This window comes from Rhipicephalus sanguineus, chromosome 3, assembly GCF_013339695.2.
Source record: "Rhipicephalus sanguineus isolate Rsan-2018 chromosome 3, BIME_Rsan_1.4, whole genome shotgun sequence".
Classification (NCBI taxonomy): Eukaryota; Metazoa; Arthropoda; class Arachnida; order Ixodida; family Ixodidae; genus Rhipicephalus; species Rhipicephalus sanguineus.
In genome coordinates this window covers 31,941,830-31,960,763 of record NC_051178.1, presented here as the reverse complement: position 1 = coordinate 31,960,763, position 18,934 = coordinate 31,941,830, and the positions used below count along the sequence as shown (strand labels likewise).

The 18,934-nt window shown below is 44.8% G+C and overlaps 1 protein-coding gene across 1 annotated transcript in view; it reads right to left on the bottom strand.

The window, feature by feature from the left end:
• LOC119385367 (rootletin) overlaps positions 1-18,934 on the bottom strand; it is a 223,059-nt gene that overhangs the window by 31,095 nt on the left and 173,030 nt on the right. Inside the window, exon 15 of the mRNA XM_049413967.1 lies at positions 14,302-14,469. Within this exon, the coding sequence (XP_049269924.1) occupies positions 14,302-14,469 (168 nt within the window). The remainder of the gene's footprint in view (positions 1-14,301; positions 14,470-18,934) is intronic.

Here is an 18,934-nt window from a genome sequence, read left to right as displayed (position 1 = left end):
TGGAATATGATTAAGTAAACAGCAACAAATTATGCAGAGACCTAGTGCACAAAAGTATATGGTGCAGGGGCACCGCGTGGTCCCAGCACCAATGGCATTGTATGAGAGATGCCAACGCTCAAATGAAGCACAACAGAATATGGATTTGAAATATTTTTCACGTTATGCACTGTTCGTACAACCAACACTTGTTAATTTACATTTACTGCAATAGCAATTATACGGACGCTCCAAGCACATTTCTGCAGTCACCATCAGCGTCAGCGTTCCCATCATGTCCTATGTATGTATAGGCACGGCCGCTCGATGAAAAACACACAGTGCGGCCTGCCGCGTGGGGCGGATACTGCGTGGCACGCCCAGTGCTCCTGGCTGCCGCCGCGGCACCACCAGTGGGGGAGCCTCTGGGGAGACCGAAAGCGAGAGCACCGGAATTATTGCGGCAGATCGCGGCTTGACAGCGCAGCTGCTATGCGCTTCTTAGTTTTTAAAGGGTTACAATAAACTTGCGTTAACTATATTGGTAATCGTCCTACCGAATGTGCGTCGGCGATGCTTCAACCTAATTATAGCAAGTGTTAGTTTTATCTAATGTCGTTTCTCGTGCGAGTTGCAAGTTTTCGTGTAATTTTCTCTCTTTTGTTGCCGTTGCGCTGTTCACCCTCGATAATGTATGTTTGTGCTGCAGTTATTTTATCAACAGGAGAGTCGCTCATTGACAGGTGTGGTTGTATTTCCGGAATGATTGTTGCTCACACCTTAGAAACAAAAGCATTGTGAACATCAGGGGAGTCATAATTGCTTTATTGCACGTGCGTGAAAAAAAATCATTGTGTTATTGGAATCACAGGCGCAGCACTTTCCTGGCCAGAGGGTTTTGAGCCAAGCGTACGAGACGCTCAACAGACATATTAACATTTCCTGCCCAGTTGGCAAGAAGCGCTCATAAGAGCTTTCTGATGAAAACTTTGCAGACTTCCATGGCGTGGTCGTCCGCCCCGCAAGTCCACTTTCAGCACTTCCATGGTCACAAAGAACAGCTGGTCACCTTTCAGACATCTCGTGAAAAAATATCCGACAGGAATAATATATGATGTTGACAAGCCTCTTATTACAAAACATAGTAATCGGTTCGCCACTTGGGGTACCGCTGTTGAGTGCTCTTCTTCACCACAGTCAACGAGACCAAAAAGTTGGTCAACTTGTCGGTCGTATATGACCCTCTGCTCTATGTCCATCTCGTCAATGATCAGGGAGCAGAACGCTTCTTGTTCTACAGTGAGACCTTTGAATTCGATGCACAGCCGCTCCTTTACCAACGCAGTGACACCGATTTCACCTGTTGAATGGCCTACATATATCTGGAGCATTGAGCGACAAGGGAGCTTAAAGAGATTTCTGGACCTTGCATGCTCATAACCTTTGTTGAAGCATGCCTTCCAAATTACACATTCCCTTAGAATGACGTAACTGTAGTGGGGCTTCTTCGTCGAGAAACTGCGGACTTGGTTCTTACGAACTCGGCAGTTTTGTCACCATGTGCAGCACCACTGAGCACCTTCATTAAACAGGCACTGTATATGTAATTTTCATAAAACTGTGCGCGCTCCTCAGCCTCATCCACTTTTTCTTGAAGGGCCTGCAGTGCTCTTTCATACGAGCAATCTTCACTAGGAAGCAGCGCGATTTTTTTTTTTTCAGCTTCTGTCAGTTTAACAAAGTCGAATGTAGTCTGACATGATTCATCTGAAAATGATGCAATTTCCACACACGTTTCATTTCCTAGTTCAGAGTTGTTGGGCGTTGTGGCTTCAGTGCTCTCACTTAACGAGCCGTTTTGGCTAATGACAGGCCTGTCTTTTGAAGCAGCATTGCCCAAGCACTCGGTACGCAAGTACGCATTATCATCTTCTATTTCTAAGCGTGGCCGCTTCTTCCTTGGAGCAGGCGTGCTCCTCGTGCTCACGTAGCTTGGATGACCGGGGAACAATGTCGGCACAGCCCTTGGCAAAAGTATCCTCAACTTCTCGGTCTTCTTGTAGTCCTGCTCTGAAAAATGCAAGGCGCACACCAGGGACCTATCATTCGACTGCCATACTGTTCCCTCCCCACTGGGTCCTTCATGGGAAATGTTTCGCAGCCATGCTGCCCTGCGTTCTGTGTTACTGGGAAACTCGTAATAGCATACTTGCTGGTCCTTCGATGCATTCGTGGAACACAACGGCACACAAGTTGCGCAGCATTTTGCCTAACGCATAAAATGTCACACATGCGCCAACTGCCTTGAGTGACACTCAGTGCGAACGATTCATGTGGAGAAAAACAACCACTATTTCGACCTACCCGCTGAACGCGCACTCCTTCCCACCCGCGCATCGCATGGAGCCTTCCCCTACTACTGGCGCCCTCCTAGCGAAATGCAGCGGCAGCTGTCAACTCCGCTTCTACGCTCTCACCCATTGCCTGCGCCACAACGCGGCACGCCACACCGTGTGTTTTTCATCGAGCGGCCGTGGTATAGGTATGCATATACAGCAAAAGCTTGTTAATTCAACACTCGTTAATTCGGAAAATCAGACAATTAGGACGTGTACTCTGGTCCCGGCAAGCATGTGTATTGTTTAATGGCATCTAACTCTCGTTAATCCGGTCATATTTGGCCGCAACCCGATTAATTCGGAGGCACCTCGGAACGTGCCGAGCGTGACGCGTAGCAAATATGCAATGCAAAGGAGCGAAAACGGCGCTTGCGGACGGCCGAAACGGCCACTGGCTTTCAAAAAGGCGTGGTCGTCATCTACAATCGCGTTGTTATACGTAATAAGGAATGGGTTCAGAGCATGTTTCGGATTAAGACTAGAGGTTCTTGAGCCACATTCACGTTGTGAACAAATTCGCAAATGACAAAAAATGCGGCTTTTGCGCTGCTCTTATGCAACATAATTAATGAATTTGCGTACTCCTCAAGAAAATGAAAGTGCAATGATGTAATAGACATTTATTTATTCTTTTCTTGATACTTTCGATAATTCGGCATTCGGTTAATTTGGAGAGTTTTTCCAGAGCTGTGAAATACAAATTAACGAGCTTTTACTGTACATGTAAAACCCACAAAGAAAAACAGTCATGAAGAAATTCATCCAAAGCGCGCGACCATGGAAGCAAACCCTTCGACAATTCAGCCACACACGCATACATTTTCCTGCTTACAAACGGCAAGCTACTTATTGACATCCTTCACAGCCGTGTTTCGTTTGCCTTCCTTCGTGTTTTTGTTCTTTTGCACACCACAGCATTAAGATCCTTCACAGCTGGCAGTATGCAGCTGTATGCAGCTGGCGGTGAGTTGCTGCAGCATAACAGAGTCTTGTTTACTAAGGCCCTAGGGCGCGGTTTACTGTGGCCTTGCAGGTCCTTCGCGATGGTGTTCTCACCGCTCACTTCACATTCAAGCAGGTGCCAGCGCTCACTTGTTGGAGAACCAGCAATGTCAAAAAGTTGCCTATGTTGTGGTAAAGTGTTGTGGCACTACTGTAAGGTCTCATACACATGCCGGCAGCGTTCCGTGGCACTGAATATGATACCAGTGATGCTACCAAGGACTTCTGATATGGAGCAATTTTTGGAGCAACAAAATTTCCATTTTGGAGCCCTTTGGAGCTGCAAAAATTTCCATCCTGGAGCACTCTGTAGCAGCTAATTTCACATCCTGGAGTACACTGTAGAAGCAAGTTGCATTTACATTCAAGCCCCTTAATAATTATTATTGGGCTCTTATCAAGAGCTGGAAATATTTCGGTTCACTACAAATCTCATGCAGAATTCACCTCAAGAGCTCTCCATATTTCACTCGATAATGCAATAATAAGGGTGTCATGCACTTGAGTGTTCTGGAATAACCTCTTCAGCAATTATTTTCGACACTAGTAAATAAACAGAATACTGGATCAATAAAATTGTGCTTTAAGAAATAACACAAAGTACATCTATGTGGTTATCGTGGTAGACAAACGCCTTGACGTACAACAGTGCCTCGATGCTAAAGATTCACACTGTCCCTAATGCATTCCCCTAAGACGACTTCAAGGCAAAAGACAGGTTGTTTTTCTTCTCAGTCGACTGTGTTGCCGGCCACAAGATGACGTCTCTTAGCTAGCTTCAAAAAGGCAACCTCCTCTGACACTCCATTCCCTCTCTTTGAGGCCTCCCTGTGCTGAAGCAAGAGCATTCCGGCAGTACTTCCAGAATATCATTTGCGCATGCGCCGGCTTGCAGAGAAAATGGAGATCCCCTTCAAGTGGAGCTTCCGCGAAAGTGTCTGAAAGTGCATTCAGTGGGGGACTATATACAACAAACTGTTTTCCTTTTACAATGAACATGAAAGCCATCATTTTTTCCTTCTCAATGTATTGATCCTCCCTCGCCCAGCTCTGAAAGGTTTCTGCACCCAAGGTGGTCTTGCACCGCCTCCAGAATCGAAGGCATTGCAAGCTTTCTGCACCTCACCTGGTTTTGTATTGCCTCTATGATCATCGCAGCGATCACGGAGGAAGTGCAAAGTGACAATGTCATATGGGGACGTCATCAAGTGACGTCACGATGTCCGATGTCACAAGTTTTGTCGATCTATGACAGCATGATGACGTCATCACGTGATGATGATTTTTTGCATCACTGTCGTGTTGATGCCACCGCCACTGCCGGTCCATTTTCGTGTTTGATGAGGCATTTAGGGCTTTAGCATAAATATTGTGTATTGAACGTTAACAGACTGGCCGTTAACAACCTGGCCTTACCTGGCCGTTAACAACCTGGCCTTACCTCACATACAGGAATGGCTCCTTCATTTTTTTTCTTCTCTTCATTGCAATAGCAATTATATGGACACTCTCGACGAGTTTTTGCCATCACCACTGCCATCACTTTCCGTATAAAGTCCAAACTGTTAACATCACTTCGCACATCCTATGTTCTACCCGCAAGTAAGAGCTTGCGAGCGCTGGCGACGAACGCGGCTGAAGTGGAGATTAAACGAGCCGGCCATCTTAGTCACACGGATGGCACATGCGATAACATCACCCTGCATGAGAGGCCTGCGAGTCAATGGCGCGCGCGCTATCTCGAGGCATCAGGAAGCAGCTCGTAACTTTGCTGTGCTCTCAATGCTTACTTCGTGTCGTGCTTAAAGAACTGACAGCACGAAAACCACTTCGGTCCCTGGAGTGGCCGTATTCCCTTAACCCTTTGAGGGTCCAATTTTTTTTGTAAAAAATTTTCTGAGATGGTCAAATTACTTTATTGTGAATTTCGAATGTACGAAATGCATAAAGTCAGGAAGAAATTGGAATAAAAAACCAGGAACAGTATTTTGGTGTCAGTATCACTCATAACTGCAAAATGTTCAATAGTATTTCAGAGCGTGGTATTCCTTTAAACACGGGTCTACGCACAGCGCCTTACCGCAGTCTGCACGCATAAAACGTGTGTATGTTCTCCTCTTGAAGGAACAAGTTGTGTTGGCACACACACAGCTCTGCATGCAGCTACCTTGAGCAGAGTACACTCAGTAAACAAGAAGAGTGAGAATACCTCGTGAGTGTCGGTAATAAACAAGCTAAGAGCAGCGCCAATAAAGATGGAAATCAACTTCCGCCGACCGTGCAAGGGAGTGCCGATAAAGACAAAAATCAAGTTTCACACGCCTCTGTTGTGATCACATGGCAAAATCGAAACCACGAAAGGGCGTTGCCCATTAATGCTGCCGCAGACCACGTGAAGCACTGAAGCTAGAACGTAGTTATGTTTATCTCCACAAGAAGGTAGCACAATCATTTCAAACGCTTCTTGTAAGTCCTAGGAGGTGGCAGCCCCTCCCAGTGAAGATGCATCATCATTACGGTGCGAAATTTCAAAATGGAGGGTCGAAAATGTACGTGTATGGCAAAAACACTCAAAGGGTTAAACTAGAGTTAGGTTCGTATTCACAAACCAACCTTATCTTAACGCTATAAGGCTCCCTTTTACAAGGAAGGGAAAAGTGTAAGGATGAGAAAAGGCCGCAGTGCATTTCAGAAACTCGCCTTATTCGGTTTTAAGGTAGCCTTACGGAAGGCGGCCTTGTCGTCATAAGGAACGAGCATGGGAGCGAGGCTATGAACTTTTGCTGGCTGATTGTTGGTTTATTAGCAAGAAAAAATAGCTATATGCTCCTCAAAACAATAAGACAAATGCAGGAACGCATGACCGTGCGAGTTGCGGAAAGAACGCGTATCGTCTGGTCGCGCCGTGTGCTCCTTTTCTTTGTTATCGCTTTACCGTTGTCATAGCAACCGTCCGCTCGCGTAGACGCGCCGCCGCAAGCGGAGGCAGTCGAAGACGCGCCGGCATGAGCCGGTCCACGGAGCGCTCATTTCTACGAGGGCACCAACGGACGCGCCAAGTTGCGAGCCGTTTTCTCCGTCTGCCTGCGTGTGTACGTGTGTGAATGTTTGCGTGTATCGCACATATGCCTTGTTATTGAGTGCGGCACAAAGGCGAAAATGGAATTTTACTGAAGATCCAGCGCTGCTCATCGACTTGAAAGCGTCGCATTGTGATAGCACGCGGTGTTCAGTGAAGGACAACACGAGAAAGTGGGAGCAGCTCAGAGCAGCAAAAGCGACGTGCGGCCGTACAGCGGCTCTGTGAGTGCAAAAAAGTGAGAAAAAATATATCCCATACCGCAGTGAAACACGCTCGCTCGCGTCGTACGCGCAGTGATTTTTTCACACGCTTATTATGCGGGGCAGTGTGGCAAGCGTATGTCGACCAAGTCACCGTTCACAATTTGAAAAGTGCCTGTGCCGAAGAAACAGAGCGCCACCAGCAGCTGAAGGAGGGGGGGGGGGGTCACGGGAAAACCGACGTATTGGACTGTTCGTTTCCAGCGGCAAGCTCGGGGACATGAAGTGCTCGCTTCGAGAAGCGGAGTCTGCTCAGCAACACACCGTCGCTGAACTATTCCTTGGAATTTTGACAGTTCCCGAGCACGTACTGGCAGCGTTAATTGCACATATGGACGCCGATCGCGTACGTCACCTTTTCTTTAATGACTTTGTACAGCTTCTTGCGTAATAAGCCGTAGCGCGCGCGCATAAGTGGCACCTTAAGGTAGCTGCCGGGCTACCTTATCGAACGCCACCTTTTCACGGCGATAAGGTTAAGGAAAGGCTGGATTGTGGCATAAGGTTTGTTTATGAAACGCGTTAAGGTGCCGAAAAGGTAAGGAGGGCAGAAGGTAAGGATAAGGTCGGTTTGTGAATACGGGCCTTACTGTATATGCTACCTTTAGGTAGCAGAGTTGCGCATCTGTCTTCCAAACGCCGCTAGCAACCATGCATTGCAGAGAAGCTGATGCTCGGGCCAATTTTTTGTATTTTTGGACGCCACCTCTACAACGAACTGAATTAACACTATTCACCTATAATCAATGCTTATCGCCGGTCTTCGACATGCCGGACATGTTAATTGCCGGCACGATAGGCATGTCGCCTGCACAAACGGAGTGCTACTTCACCGCATAGCTGTGGTTTACTGTTCATGTTGATCCTAAAGCTCCTAGCCTTACTTCGTACAACAGTCTAATTTGTTGCTATCACCAGGGATGAAACAACTGTATTAGGATTTGGAGCAATTTTTGGAGCAGCAAAATGTTGCTTTTGGAGAATGAAAATCCAAATTTGGAGCAGGTTATGGGAAAAAAAGACATTTTTTAGCACGAAATCCTAAATTTGGAGCAGTATAACAAAAAAAGCCTATTTTTAGAAAATAAAACAAAAACGTGCAAAAATAATTTAACATCACCTACTAACTCGTGCACAGTGTACTTCAACACTGATATTTCAATAAAAGCAGTGTGTTGAGCCCCCCAAAGTGCAAACAATGAAGAAGTCCACATTAGTATATGCATGTGCCTGTCAAATCATTTAACATAATAATTGATAGGGTTTTACGTCTCAAAACTCTGATACGATTATGAGGGGTGCCATAGTGGAAGGCTCCGGAAATTTAGACGACCTGGGCTTCTTTAATGTGCCCCTAAATTTAAGTACACGGACCTCAAGCATTTTCGCCTCCATCGAAAATTTGGCCGCCGCAGCCAGGAATCAATCCCGCGACCTTCGGGTCAGCAGTCGAGTACCATAACCACTAGACCACCACGGTGGGTAAATCATTTGACAGGCGCTAAATATGCTAATGTAGACCTGCAAACCTAGTGACTTCGAAATTTGGGAGATTCATAAAGCAGGAGCGAGTGGGAGTGGCCAAGAAAAATGGCGAAGCTTGCACCAGTCGTGCAAGGCTTGAAACAGAGAAACTGGACGATTTTGAAGTCTAATCTGATTGCTTCTAGCTTGTTGCTAGGCTTTAGCTAGGTTACGTCACGACACGGATGTCCAAATCCCACAACCAAGCATTCGCACCTTTCATAGATCTATGGGCCCATCGTCGTTGGCGCAGAGCTTCCATCGCTTCAGGCTCTTCTTGCAGCCGCCGTTGCTTTTCCCGTTCCCTAGTACGGCAGCTTTGCACTAGTCATGCCAAGCCTGAAGGAAGAGCGCAGCTGGGTGGCCTTCTTTGTTTCTCGTTATTTAATTCTTCCTTTCTTCCAGTGATGCTACTGGCTTAGGCCACTTTGGAGCAGCTTTTGGAGCAGGCAAAATTGCGTTTTGGAGCAGCAAAACTAGCTTTTGGAGCAGGTGCTCTGCTTTCAACAATTCATCCTGAGCCGAAGAATTCTTAAAAAAGTAATAAACATCAACCACAGCAGCGTCGACATCCGAGCCAATGGCACTCAAGCCGCAGGCAAATGAGTTGTGCACTTTGTGCAAGCAGCACTCTCCTAAATCTATGATGTCAGGGTATGCTTCCTGCGTCTTTTTTCTGAAGCTTTTCATTGCATTAGGGCCATCCGTAGAAAAGCAAATGACATTTTTCTGCGGCAGGTCCATCATTGCTCTCCGCACTTCACTAGCCAAAATTTCCGAAGTCGCAGAGCCCAGCCGGAAAGACTGTAGGTGCTCCACAACTCGCTGCGTTTTGTTGGAGAAATGCCTTACTACAACATCAAGTTGTTGGCACCTCTGTTCAGGAAGAGAGGTCTCGCCAATGCTAACAGATAAAACCACACCCGGCTTGCTCAGCTCGTCAAGCACAAGCTTCTTGAAATACGGCCCGAGGCCATCACTAACTATGTAGGATGCCTTGAACCTCTTACAACTAAACTGCTTCGCTGTTTTGGAATCTCCAAATAACTTGGGAAACAAGGCAGTTGTTGTGTCGGCCCACAAGTATGGGATGCCCTTGAGAGTCATGCCAAGCACAAAGAGTTTCTGCGTTTGTCACGCGGTCACACTGCAAAACATTCCATGGACTGCCGAATTCCAAAAGTCGGCTGGATCGTCTTCGGCCGCTGCAGCCCACCTGAAGCGTCTCAATGACGACTGGTAGCATCAATGTGCCGTTTCATGGCTGCATGTCGCTTGACTGCTGCTACGCCATGTTGCCTACAGTTGATGCTTTGATTATAAAAAAAAACACAAAACGCTGTTCCTTCGTCCGCTTGACAACACGATATTGATATTTTGTCTCCATTTTCATCACTCTCATGGAGAACGTCCGCGTACAGCGCGATGTCGCTCTCAATGGGGGAACCTCATGTAGTTAGTTTCATTTCTGAAAGTCAGAGTACACCCCTTTGGCGCAGGCTTGGCGCAGAATCGCCAAATTTTGAGGAAATGTAGCAGGTTGTAGCAGCCAGCGCACTTTGGCGCAGTCTGGCGCAATTGGCGCAGCGGTAGCATCACTGTTCTTCTCTATCTCTCCATTTCTTTTATCTTTACTCTGTATGTTTCTTTATATTTCTTGCTTTCTATTTCTTCTCTTTCTCATTCTTTTTATCTTTTTTTTTCTTCTGTTTCTTTCTCTCTGCTTCTTCCTCTCTCTTTCTGTGTTTCTCTATCTTTCTACCTTTTTATGTCTTTATTCCCATTATTTCTCTAAATTTTTCTCTTTCTTTCTATGGCTTTCTCTCTCTCTCTCTCGCTTAGGGAACCAGTGGTGAGTAGTGGGATTTGGCCAATTTCTGTGGCACATACCCGTTCATGATGATGATAGTTTTCTGGTAGGCCGCACAAATAATGGCCAGCTCAAACAGCTTCGATGTTAAAAAGACAACTGGCATACATTTTTTTTATTGTTTCTCAGGGCTGCAGAAACGTCATGCACAACTCTGAATGATTGCCAGTAATTTTTTTATACATCAGCGATCGTACCAGCATTCTTAATTATATGACGCATGCATGCATGTGTGATTAAAGGGGTCCTCCAACAGTTTTTCTGAAGTGCCTACATCACTGCTGACTGCACCAACGCGTAGTGGCTCTCAGCAAAACTATCGCAGGTGGAAATAATGACGCAGAGCGCAGGCCTGTGATTGAATAAATGTAACGTTAGAAGAGATCGCGGTGTTGCGTCAAAAAAGGGATTGTTATTGGGTTTCATTTTTCTTTAGCATTCTTTTTCACTGAACGCCAAATAAACTAATGCTCTTCGACTTTTTCAGCTTGAAAACTGCAGTACCAGGCGAAGAATGCGGCGAACACCGCGGCGCGGTAGGAAATGCGCAGGGGATGCTCCAGGCACTATTGTTTGAAGAAACTTAAGGAAAAAATGTAAGAGCGTTGACGTACAAAGATCACTAAAACTACAAAACATGACAGAGGCATTCGCGAGCTGCCTCGGTTCGCACGTGAGGTTCACTCTTCAAGCACCACATTGCTTGCTACTATCGCAACGGCGTCATCAATACGTTGGAAATACAGTAGAACCCCGCTGTTACATTCCTCAATGCTGCGTTTTCCTGGCTGTTACGTCGTTTTCCGCTGGTCCCGGCATAACTCCCATAGGATACAATGTATTGGGAACCCCGCTGTTATGTCGTAACTGTTGGACCGTTCCCGTATGATACGTCGCGAAGTGCGCTCGGAGCCGACCGAGTGACTACCGAAGAGAGCGGCCATGGTGCATTTTCACGCAGCTTGGCCTGGTTTGACCGTAACATTAGCCGCATGAGAGGCGCAAGCAACAGGATCTTTCGATTGATGCAAACAAAAGCATCGCCTTCGAGATTCGTATTGCAAAGATGGCGTCTATGACGTAATTGCTCGCGAAAGCAAAGCCTTCGAGATTGGCATTTACTATTGACAAAAGAATGGCCTTTGAGATTTGTATTGCACAAACATGGCGTCTATGACGTAATTGCTCGCGAAAGCAAAGCCTTCGAGATTGGCATTTACTTCTGCCATCGCGTTGGCGTAGACTCATCATCATCGTTATTTGTCGGAGGACGGGAGCTCGCATGGTCATGTGCGCGGTTCGTGGTCGGACTCGCCGCGCTGGTCGTGATTGCGTGTGCTTAGTTCTTTCATGCCTACAGCTGTTGGTGTTAAAAAAATTACATACGTTGATTACATTTCTGTTGGTGAGGCCGTCCCTAGCTCCGCATTTCTATCCGTCGCCTAGATTGTGGCTGAGCGCGCCAATTTTCGTGCTACTCGTAAGCATTGAAATAAAATTCTGTACCACTAAATATTTTGTCGTTTTTCCTGTTTTTCGGCTCTTGCGTTTCCCGTCTCTTATGTTTATTTCCTATGGTCTCTTCAGAAACGTATCAGCAGGGTTCTACTGTAACGGGCAAAATGGCATGCAAGCTTCCCGTACGTAGGAGCTTTCAGTTCGTTTGATTGGGGCACTACCAAATGTCACAGGGCGAGTGAAACATGGTCAGATGACCCTGCAGTGATCAAGTTGAGGGTAAGCGCCCATTTTATTGTATTTTTGAATTTTCTAGGCTGAATAACTTTGGACTGTGTGCCTCTATCGCTGCCATTCTTGCTGCACTCATCTCTTCAGCCCTCAGTCTACACAACCCGCAAGTAAAAAATGTCAAACAATGAGGTCTTGAAAGTTTTGGAGGGCCCCTTTAAGGAATGAAATGTGTTGTGTCCTGTGACAGCTAGTACTAACAGCCCCTTCTAAATCTTGGTATGCTTTTCCGCAAGGCACCGGTGTAGTGCAGCAAAAGTGAAGTTTATCCTTCCTTTCGTACAAAGGAGGAAGCCGGGGCTAGGGGCTGGAATGCCTGACGAATACCTCGGTTCTCTTATACAGTCTGACATCAGAAAACACGAACACATAACTCAAAATATAACATAAAAGTGGCTTAAAAAGTAAAATGTAGGATTGGGCTAGTTGGTATTCTGTTATTAAACTGCTCAGCGCAAAAAATTTTACGCAGTACACATAGAAGAGACGAGGACCAGCGCAGACTTCCAACTGATTTTCATTACAAGGATGCACAAATATATAGGCTAGAGACAAAGATAAGATCACATGCCTATCACGTGCTTAAAAAGCATTGTGCACGCGATAGAGCAAGACCAAGAAATTTTAGAACCACTGTCCTTTTTTCTTTTCTTTCGCAGTGGGGTTAGGGATAGCGTCTGCGCATCTGCATTGGATTGGATGGTGTTGCCTAAACTGCAGGTGGCCAACGCAGCCTCCATTTCTCGCTAAAATTAGCGCAACTGAGAAAATTTTAAAGCTGGTTGGGCATTTTGGCACAGTGCAGTGCAATTTCAACAAATTTCACGGCTTTGGCTCAGCTTGGTGCAAAAATAAGGAACTGTATCAAATTGGCACAATTGGCGCAGCTGTTGCACCCCTGTATCACATTCATTGCTTCACCCTTGTGCTGAAAATGCAACTTACTTTTTTTTTGGAACCACATTTCAAAGATGACTTTTGGCCCATTGAGGCAGAATAAATGAAGAGACTTTATAGTTAGAAAAAACTGAAATTTGCACTCAACTAATAAAGGTTTAATAGTAAGCTTTTTAAATTAATCTCTTGTTAAAACTGAGATGGCAATTTGTAGGATTTGGTCCAAGCTCAAGGAGTGGATGCAGCAAAATGGTTAGTGGTAAGAGGCACCAGCACAGCACTTGTGTTTTGTGCTATCCCTTTCATGAAACACTGTGCCCATAAGAGGTTACTATGGCATCTTGCTGTGGCACTCTGACATTAGTTCTAAGCCAGGTGGAGAACAGCAAGGTGGCAGAGGTAGGAGCGGGGGGGGGGGGGGTGTCTGTGAGGTATAGCTGGCCTACTCTGGAGTTTCCTGCTGATGTGATCATTCCTACAGTAGTGATTCTACTTCAAATGTAGAACATTTTAATTGAGCTTCTCGCTAAAATTAACATCAAGATAAGAGGAACCCTGTTGCACGAGATTTCTTTAACAAAATGTTCATTTGGGCTGGCTGGCACATCTTGTCAGACAGCAGAATGCAGTAGAGCGTGACACACGGCACAGGAAATGAACCTCAATATAACAAAATTTGCAACACAGAAATCTTTTTTTTACTGACCTTCTTATATGAAGGTTTGACTGTATTCTGGAGTTCAGATTCTCACTTTTTGGAAGTTCTCAACTTTGAATTACTCTTAGCCAACTGTATGCATAACAAAGAATACAAAAACACAGGGCCACTCAGGTGCTCAAACATGCAAGCATCCAGGCTATGCTGCTGCAAGGCAACTGGACACTGTTCAATGCAAGCTGCACACTATAGCAGCTGTATGTACTTACTCAAGGAGTGCAGTACTACACTAGTGCCAAAGGCAAAACAGAGTATGCACTGCTACCACAGACATGCTGTTACTGCACACATTTAACAGGATTGCACATTATTAATGAGAACTAACAGACAATAATGCCAAGGAAAGTATAGGAGATGTAACTTGCATTATTTGGGATATAAATGTTTGGGATATAAATACAGATATATACCCTATAAAGTGGACGGGGGGATGACTGCCACCATAGCTCAGTGGTAGAGCATCGGACGCGTTATTCGAAGGTCGCAGGTTCGGTCCCTGCCGGTGGCAAGTGATCTTTTCGTCCACTTTACTTTCTTCACATTTATATCCCAAATAATGCAAGTAACATCTCCTATACTTTCCTTGGCATTATTGTCTGTTAGTTCTCATTAATATTGTGTCTAACAAAGAAAAACGAGCCCTTAAAAGCCACCTTCTTTCCTGGATTGCACATAGAAACATGCAAATAGCAGCATTGGTGCCGGGTGATGAGTTTTTCGCAAAGCTGCATAGGCAGTAAAACAGACACTGCGCGATTCATGGAGCAAAGCTTAGAAGACACAAATTGACGCTTCCACAACAATGCACACAACAGGTTCACCTCGAAATCTGTCTGCAGCATCCCGACGTGCAGCGTCTTTTTCACTCGTTGCCTGGTCAATGCTCTCACGCAGCTCACCAACCAGGCGGTGCAGCTGTTGCCGCTCCTCGTCACGTGATCGACGAGCGTCCGAGAGCTGTCGTGTGGCTGTTGCAATTTCAGCCTCCACTGCACAAGCAATAGAAACAACAACAACCACAAAAAGCAGTGAGGGGATGATACCACAACTGATGTTTCTTCGCATAATGCAGTGGGTAGACCAACCACGCAGTGTATTGATAAAATGAGCACACACACACAGCAAACTACCATAAACAAAGAAGTAAATCTTAAATTATGTTGGTCATGTCTTAATTCAATAGAGTATTCTGCTTCCTATAATAAAATAAAAAATACCAAGATCTGTCAGGGTATCAGCTATACCGAAGAAAATATTTGGTAGCCTCAAAACATACATTCTGTTAGCAGATGTCAGATGAAATTGCCAATAGCTGATTTTCCGGGTACCTGACATTTCCGACCTGCACAATTAATCAAGCTTTCGTGCAGCACAGCCACCTACGCCTAGTTACAGTAGAGTCACACTGAAGGGACCTTCAAGGGAAACAAAAAATAAAACGCATCCTCTGAAAATTGCATTGTCCGAAATAAGCTGAAAAAAATGTGCAGATAGGCAATACTCAGTGACCAACTCAATAGCAAATGTTTGTGTGGCATTTCAAATTGGCAGCATGGCAGTAGAGACTCTGCTCCTTCAGGCTAGACTTCTTCATGCTGCTGCTGCAGAATCTGCATGGCTGCAAGTATGTAACACGTTGTTCATTTGTCAATGGAAGATTATTTAAAGGGGAACGTAACATTTTAAAACTTTTTTGAAATTCTTGATCAATACTTGATCAAACTTGCTGAGTTTATGTACAGTCAGACCTCATTATTACTTACCAGCTTTAAACATACTAACGATTAAAATGTAGTTGTGACGAATCCCCGACCAAGCCTCATAGAGCCTAATGCATCAGCTGACCGCTGTCGTAGTGATTCATCCTAGGCATTCTGGTTAGTGCGTACCCTGCATACTGCGATAACTTTCTGTGCCATAAAAGTTTACTGCACCACTGAACTTGCCAAGTTCCGCAGGCATATACAAGTTCTGCAGGCCTATACTTAGGCCTAAGCAGGAGGGGCAACAAAAAAATACAAAGTTGTGCAATGTTACAGCACTTGATCACATGAATGTTAGAGCACTTGATCAACAGTGTTACAGTGAAAAATCAGTGAACAAAAAACACTCATACGCAACAGAAGTCTGCAAATAATTGACACGGGCAGTGTGAACACACACCATATAGATACATCATACAGAACTAAACAAAAAAAAATTTCAAGTTGTTTTTCAAAATCCTCAAACAGAAAAATGCTTGTTGGCAAGGAGTTCTAGTCAGCGGTAGTCCTGAGAAAAAAGGTATTTGTAAAAGCTGTAGTACGAGCAAAAATAGGTGCCAGTGAATATTTATGGTTATGTCATGCTTTTCTAGAAGAAAGGTTTCACACAGTTTGGCAGATTCATCGTAATCAACAGCATCCAATGTTTGGATGCTGTTGACTTTGCTAAGATGTGTTGGGGAATCATATCTTCTATATTTGCTGAAGAATCTGACAGCCTTCCGCTGAATTTTTTCAATCAAGCCAACATCTTTTTAAATCGCAGATCGCAAACAATTGAGCATTTTCAAGTTCTGATTTAATATAGGTGTTGTATGCCAATAATCTGGTCTCCTTTGTGGAACATTTGAGTTTCCTCTTAAGACACCACAGTTCCCTAAGTGCAGCCGTGCATAGTGTCACAGGGTCGCGACGTCGACGAAAGCAGCAGTCGGCGTGTCCAAAATGAAACTCCTTATTTGGCCGAACTTGTGGCCGGGAAACGGAAAGTCAAACTACAGCAATACACACTGTACAGTGATAGTGGCGAACAGAGCATTGGCCGTCGATTAAAAACTGAACCGTGGCAAGGCGTGTCAGCATTTATACATGCGACATCGAACATTCGAGCCTTATCGCTGGCACCGCGTTAGCTTGAGAATGAACTCATCCGTTCGCGGTTGTGCGCTCAAGCATAACAGACGATCTTAAAATAATCTTGGATGTTCTCAGACATTCTGGCGCGGTTTGCGCAAGACAGCAGCTACACGTGCAATGGGCCGGTAACAATACAAAGAAAGCAGCATGTGTGGCAATATGCTTTTCATGAGATCTGACCCCGTAAGTGTTTTTGTCAAAGTGACTTCAAGATATTTGTACATTTCTACATCTTTGAGAGGGTGATTATGCAGACAGTAAGTATAAAGGCTGGGGGCTCGCTTTCTTCTTATTCTCAAGAGAACTGTTTTATCTAGAGCTGTGCGAATCGACTTGAATATTTTTCGAATAGTTCGAAGCGAAATTCCAGAAAAAAAAGTTAGAGAGGATTCCTATGCATATTCTTATGAGATAGCAACATGAAAGTGTTTCTTTCCGCTAGGTTGATGAAGCACTGGCGGGGTGGTGTTTCATAGTTGTCTTATCAAGAATGAGGCAGTGTAGAGGCCGAATTCTATTTATGTACCTGATTTGGTGCAACCAAAGTGTTGCCGACAACACTTCACAATGTGATAGGCAAACATACCATTTCCTCAGCCTCTCCTTCTCTTTCAACTTCTGTGGAAGCCCAACTGATGTGGCGGACAAGGGTGTGCTCCCTTCAAGTCCGGAGTTCCAAATCTGCCTCGTAGACGTCAATATATAACAACATCTGAAATTTTGGATGCTAAAAAGCTTCGGCGTCTGACTTTTTGGACTTCCTGCCCGAATTTCAGGCCCAAGACAGCATTAATTGAGCCCCCAACTCTGCCACATCTTTCATCTCCATGTTGGAACCAGCATTTTCTTGAGTTAATACATTTGCGACCGTAGCGGAGCTTGAAAGGCAGCTTTGCCGCAATACGGGGGTGTCATGAGGTGAAGCATATTGAAAATCTAGGGACGACTTCCAATCGGACGTTGACTGTCTCTTGACAAAGTTCGACCGTAACAGAGTTTGAAAGGCAGCTTTACCGCAATGCCGGGCTGAGGCAAAAACCAGTCAAAAAAGACGCCGGACAAGGGGAAGAAGTGACACACACAAGGACTGGACTAGCAACTGTGCTTTATTAGCTGACCCCTTGTCCGGCGTCTTTTTTGACTGGTTTTTGCCTCAGCGTCATGTACCAACTGACCCAGACTTCGACCTTATTGCAATGCCGGGGTTTGACGAGGTGAAGCATATTGAAAATGTAGGGACCACTTCCAATCGGACGTTGTCTCTTGGCAAAGTTCGACCGTAACGGAGCTTGAAAGGCAGCTTTGCCGCAATACCGGGGTGTGATGAGGTGAAGCATATAGAAAATCTAGAGACCACTTCCAATCGGACGTTGACTGTCGGCAAAGTTCGACCATACGGAGCTTGAAAGGCAGCTTTGCCGCAATACCGCAGTGTAATGAGGTGAAGCATATTGAAAATCTGAAGGGGTCACTTTCAATAGGACGTTGACTGTATTTGTTTTTGGGAAGTTCGAATAGTTCGAATAGTAAAATTCCAGTGTGAATCGATTCGAATAGCAAACACTATTCAAAAAATATTCGAAATTTCGAATATTCGCACACCCCTAGTTTTATCGCTATTAAGTTCCATGCCCCAGTCTTGGCACCACTCGTCTTTTTGTGTAAGAGACTCCTGAAGTAACACGTGGTCGTTCACACAACATATTTCTTTAAAGACAACACAGTCATCCGCGAATAATCGAATAGATATGTCCTTATGTATGACATCAACTAAATCATTGACAAAAATTAAGAACAATGAGGGAGCTGCACACTACCTAGTGGCACACCAGAAGAAACACTCAGGGAAGTAGAAGCGCAACCTCTGACCTCAACGAAATGACTTCAGTTTTTTAGGTACGATGAATCTACTTAACAATACCCGAAGGAAGCTCAATATTTTCGAGCCTAAACTAAAGTTTTCCGTGAGGCACCTTGTCAAAGGCCTAGCTGAAATCTAAAAAAAACACATCAATCCAGATATATCTAGAACCCATGCAAGCTCTTGCACTGTAGACACAAGCTGAGTAGACATATTTTTTCAGAAACAATGCTGACAAGCGATGAAATATTATTTTCTGATAAAAATGTGTTAAATAATTTGCAACATGCTCTAACATATTACAGCAGCTACTAGTGATAGAAACAGAACGGTAATTCGAGAAGAAATGGTGGTCTCCTTTTCTTAAAGCGAGCTGTATGCCAATGCGAGCTGTATGCCAATCATCTGGTATCTCACCACATTAAGGTGATGCATTGAAAAGGGCAGTAAGGAAGTCGGTAATTTATTCAGTATAGCGTCGCGGGAATGAATTACTAATGCCATTAGGCCCTGACAATTTCTTAGAACTAACTTTAAGTAACATTTGTAAAACACCATCATGAGTTATTGGAACATCATCGGTAACTGTAGGTAACGGATCACACTATTCATAATAATGTGGTTCTGAAAGGACACTCTGAAAGTATTTGTTAAAATGATCAGCAATTAGTGCTGCAGCAGTTATCGTGACCT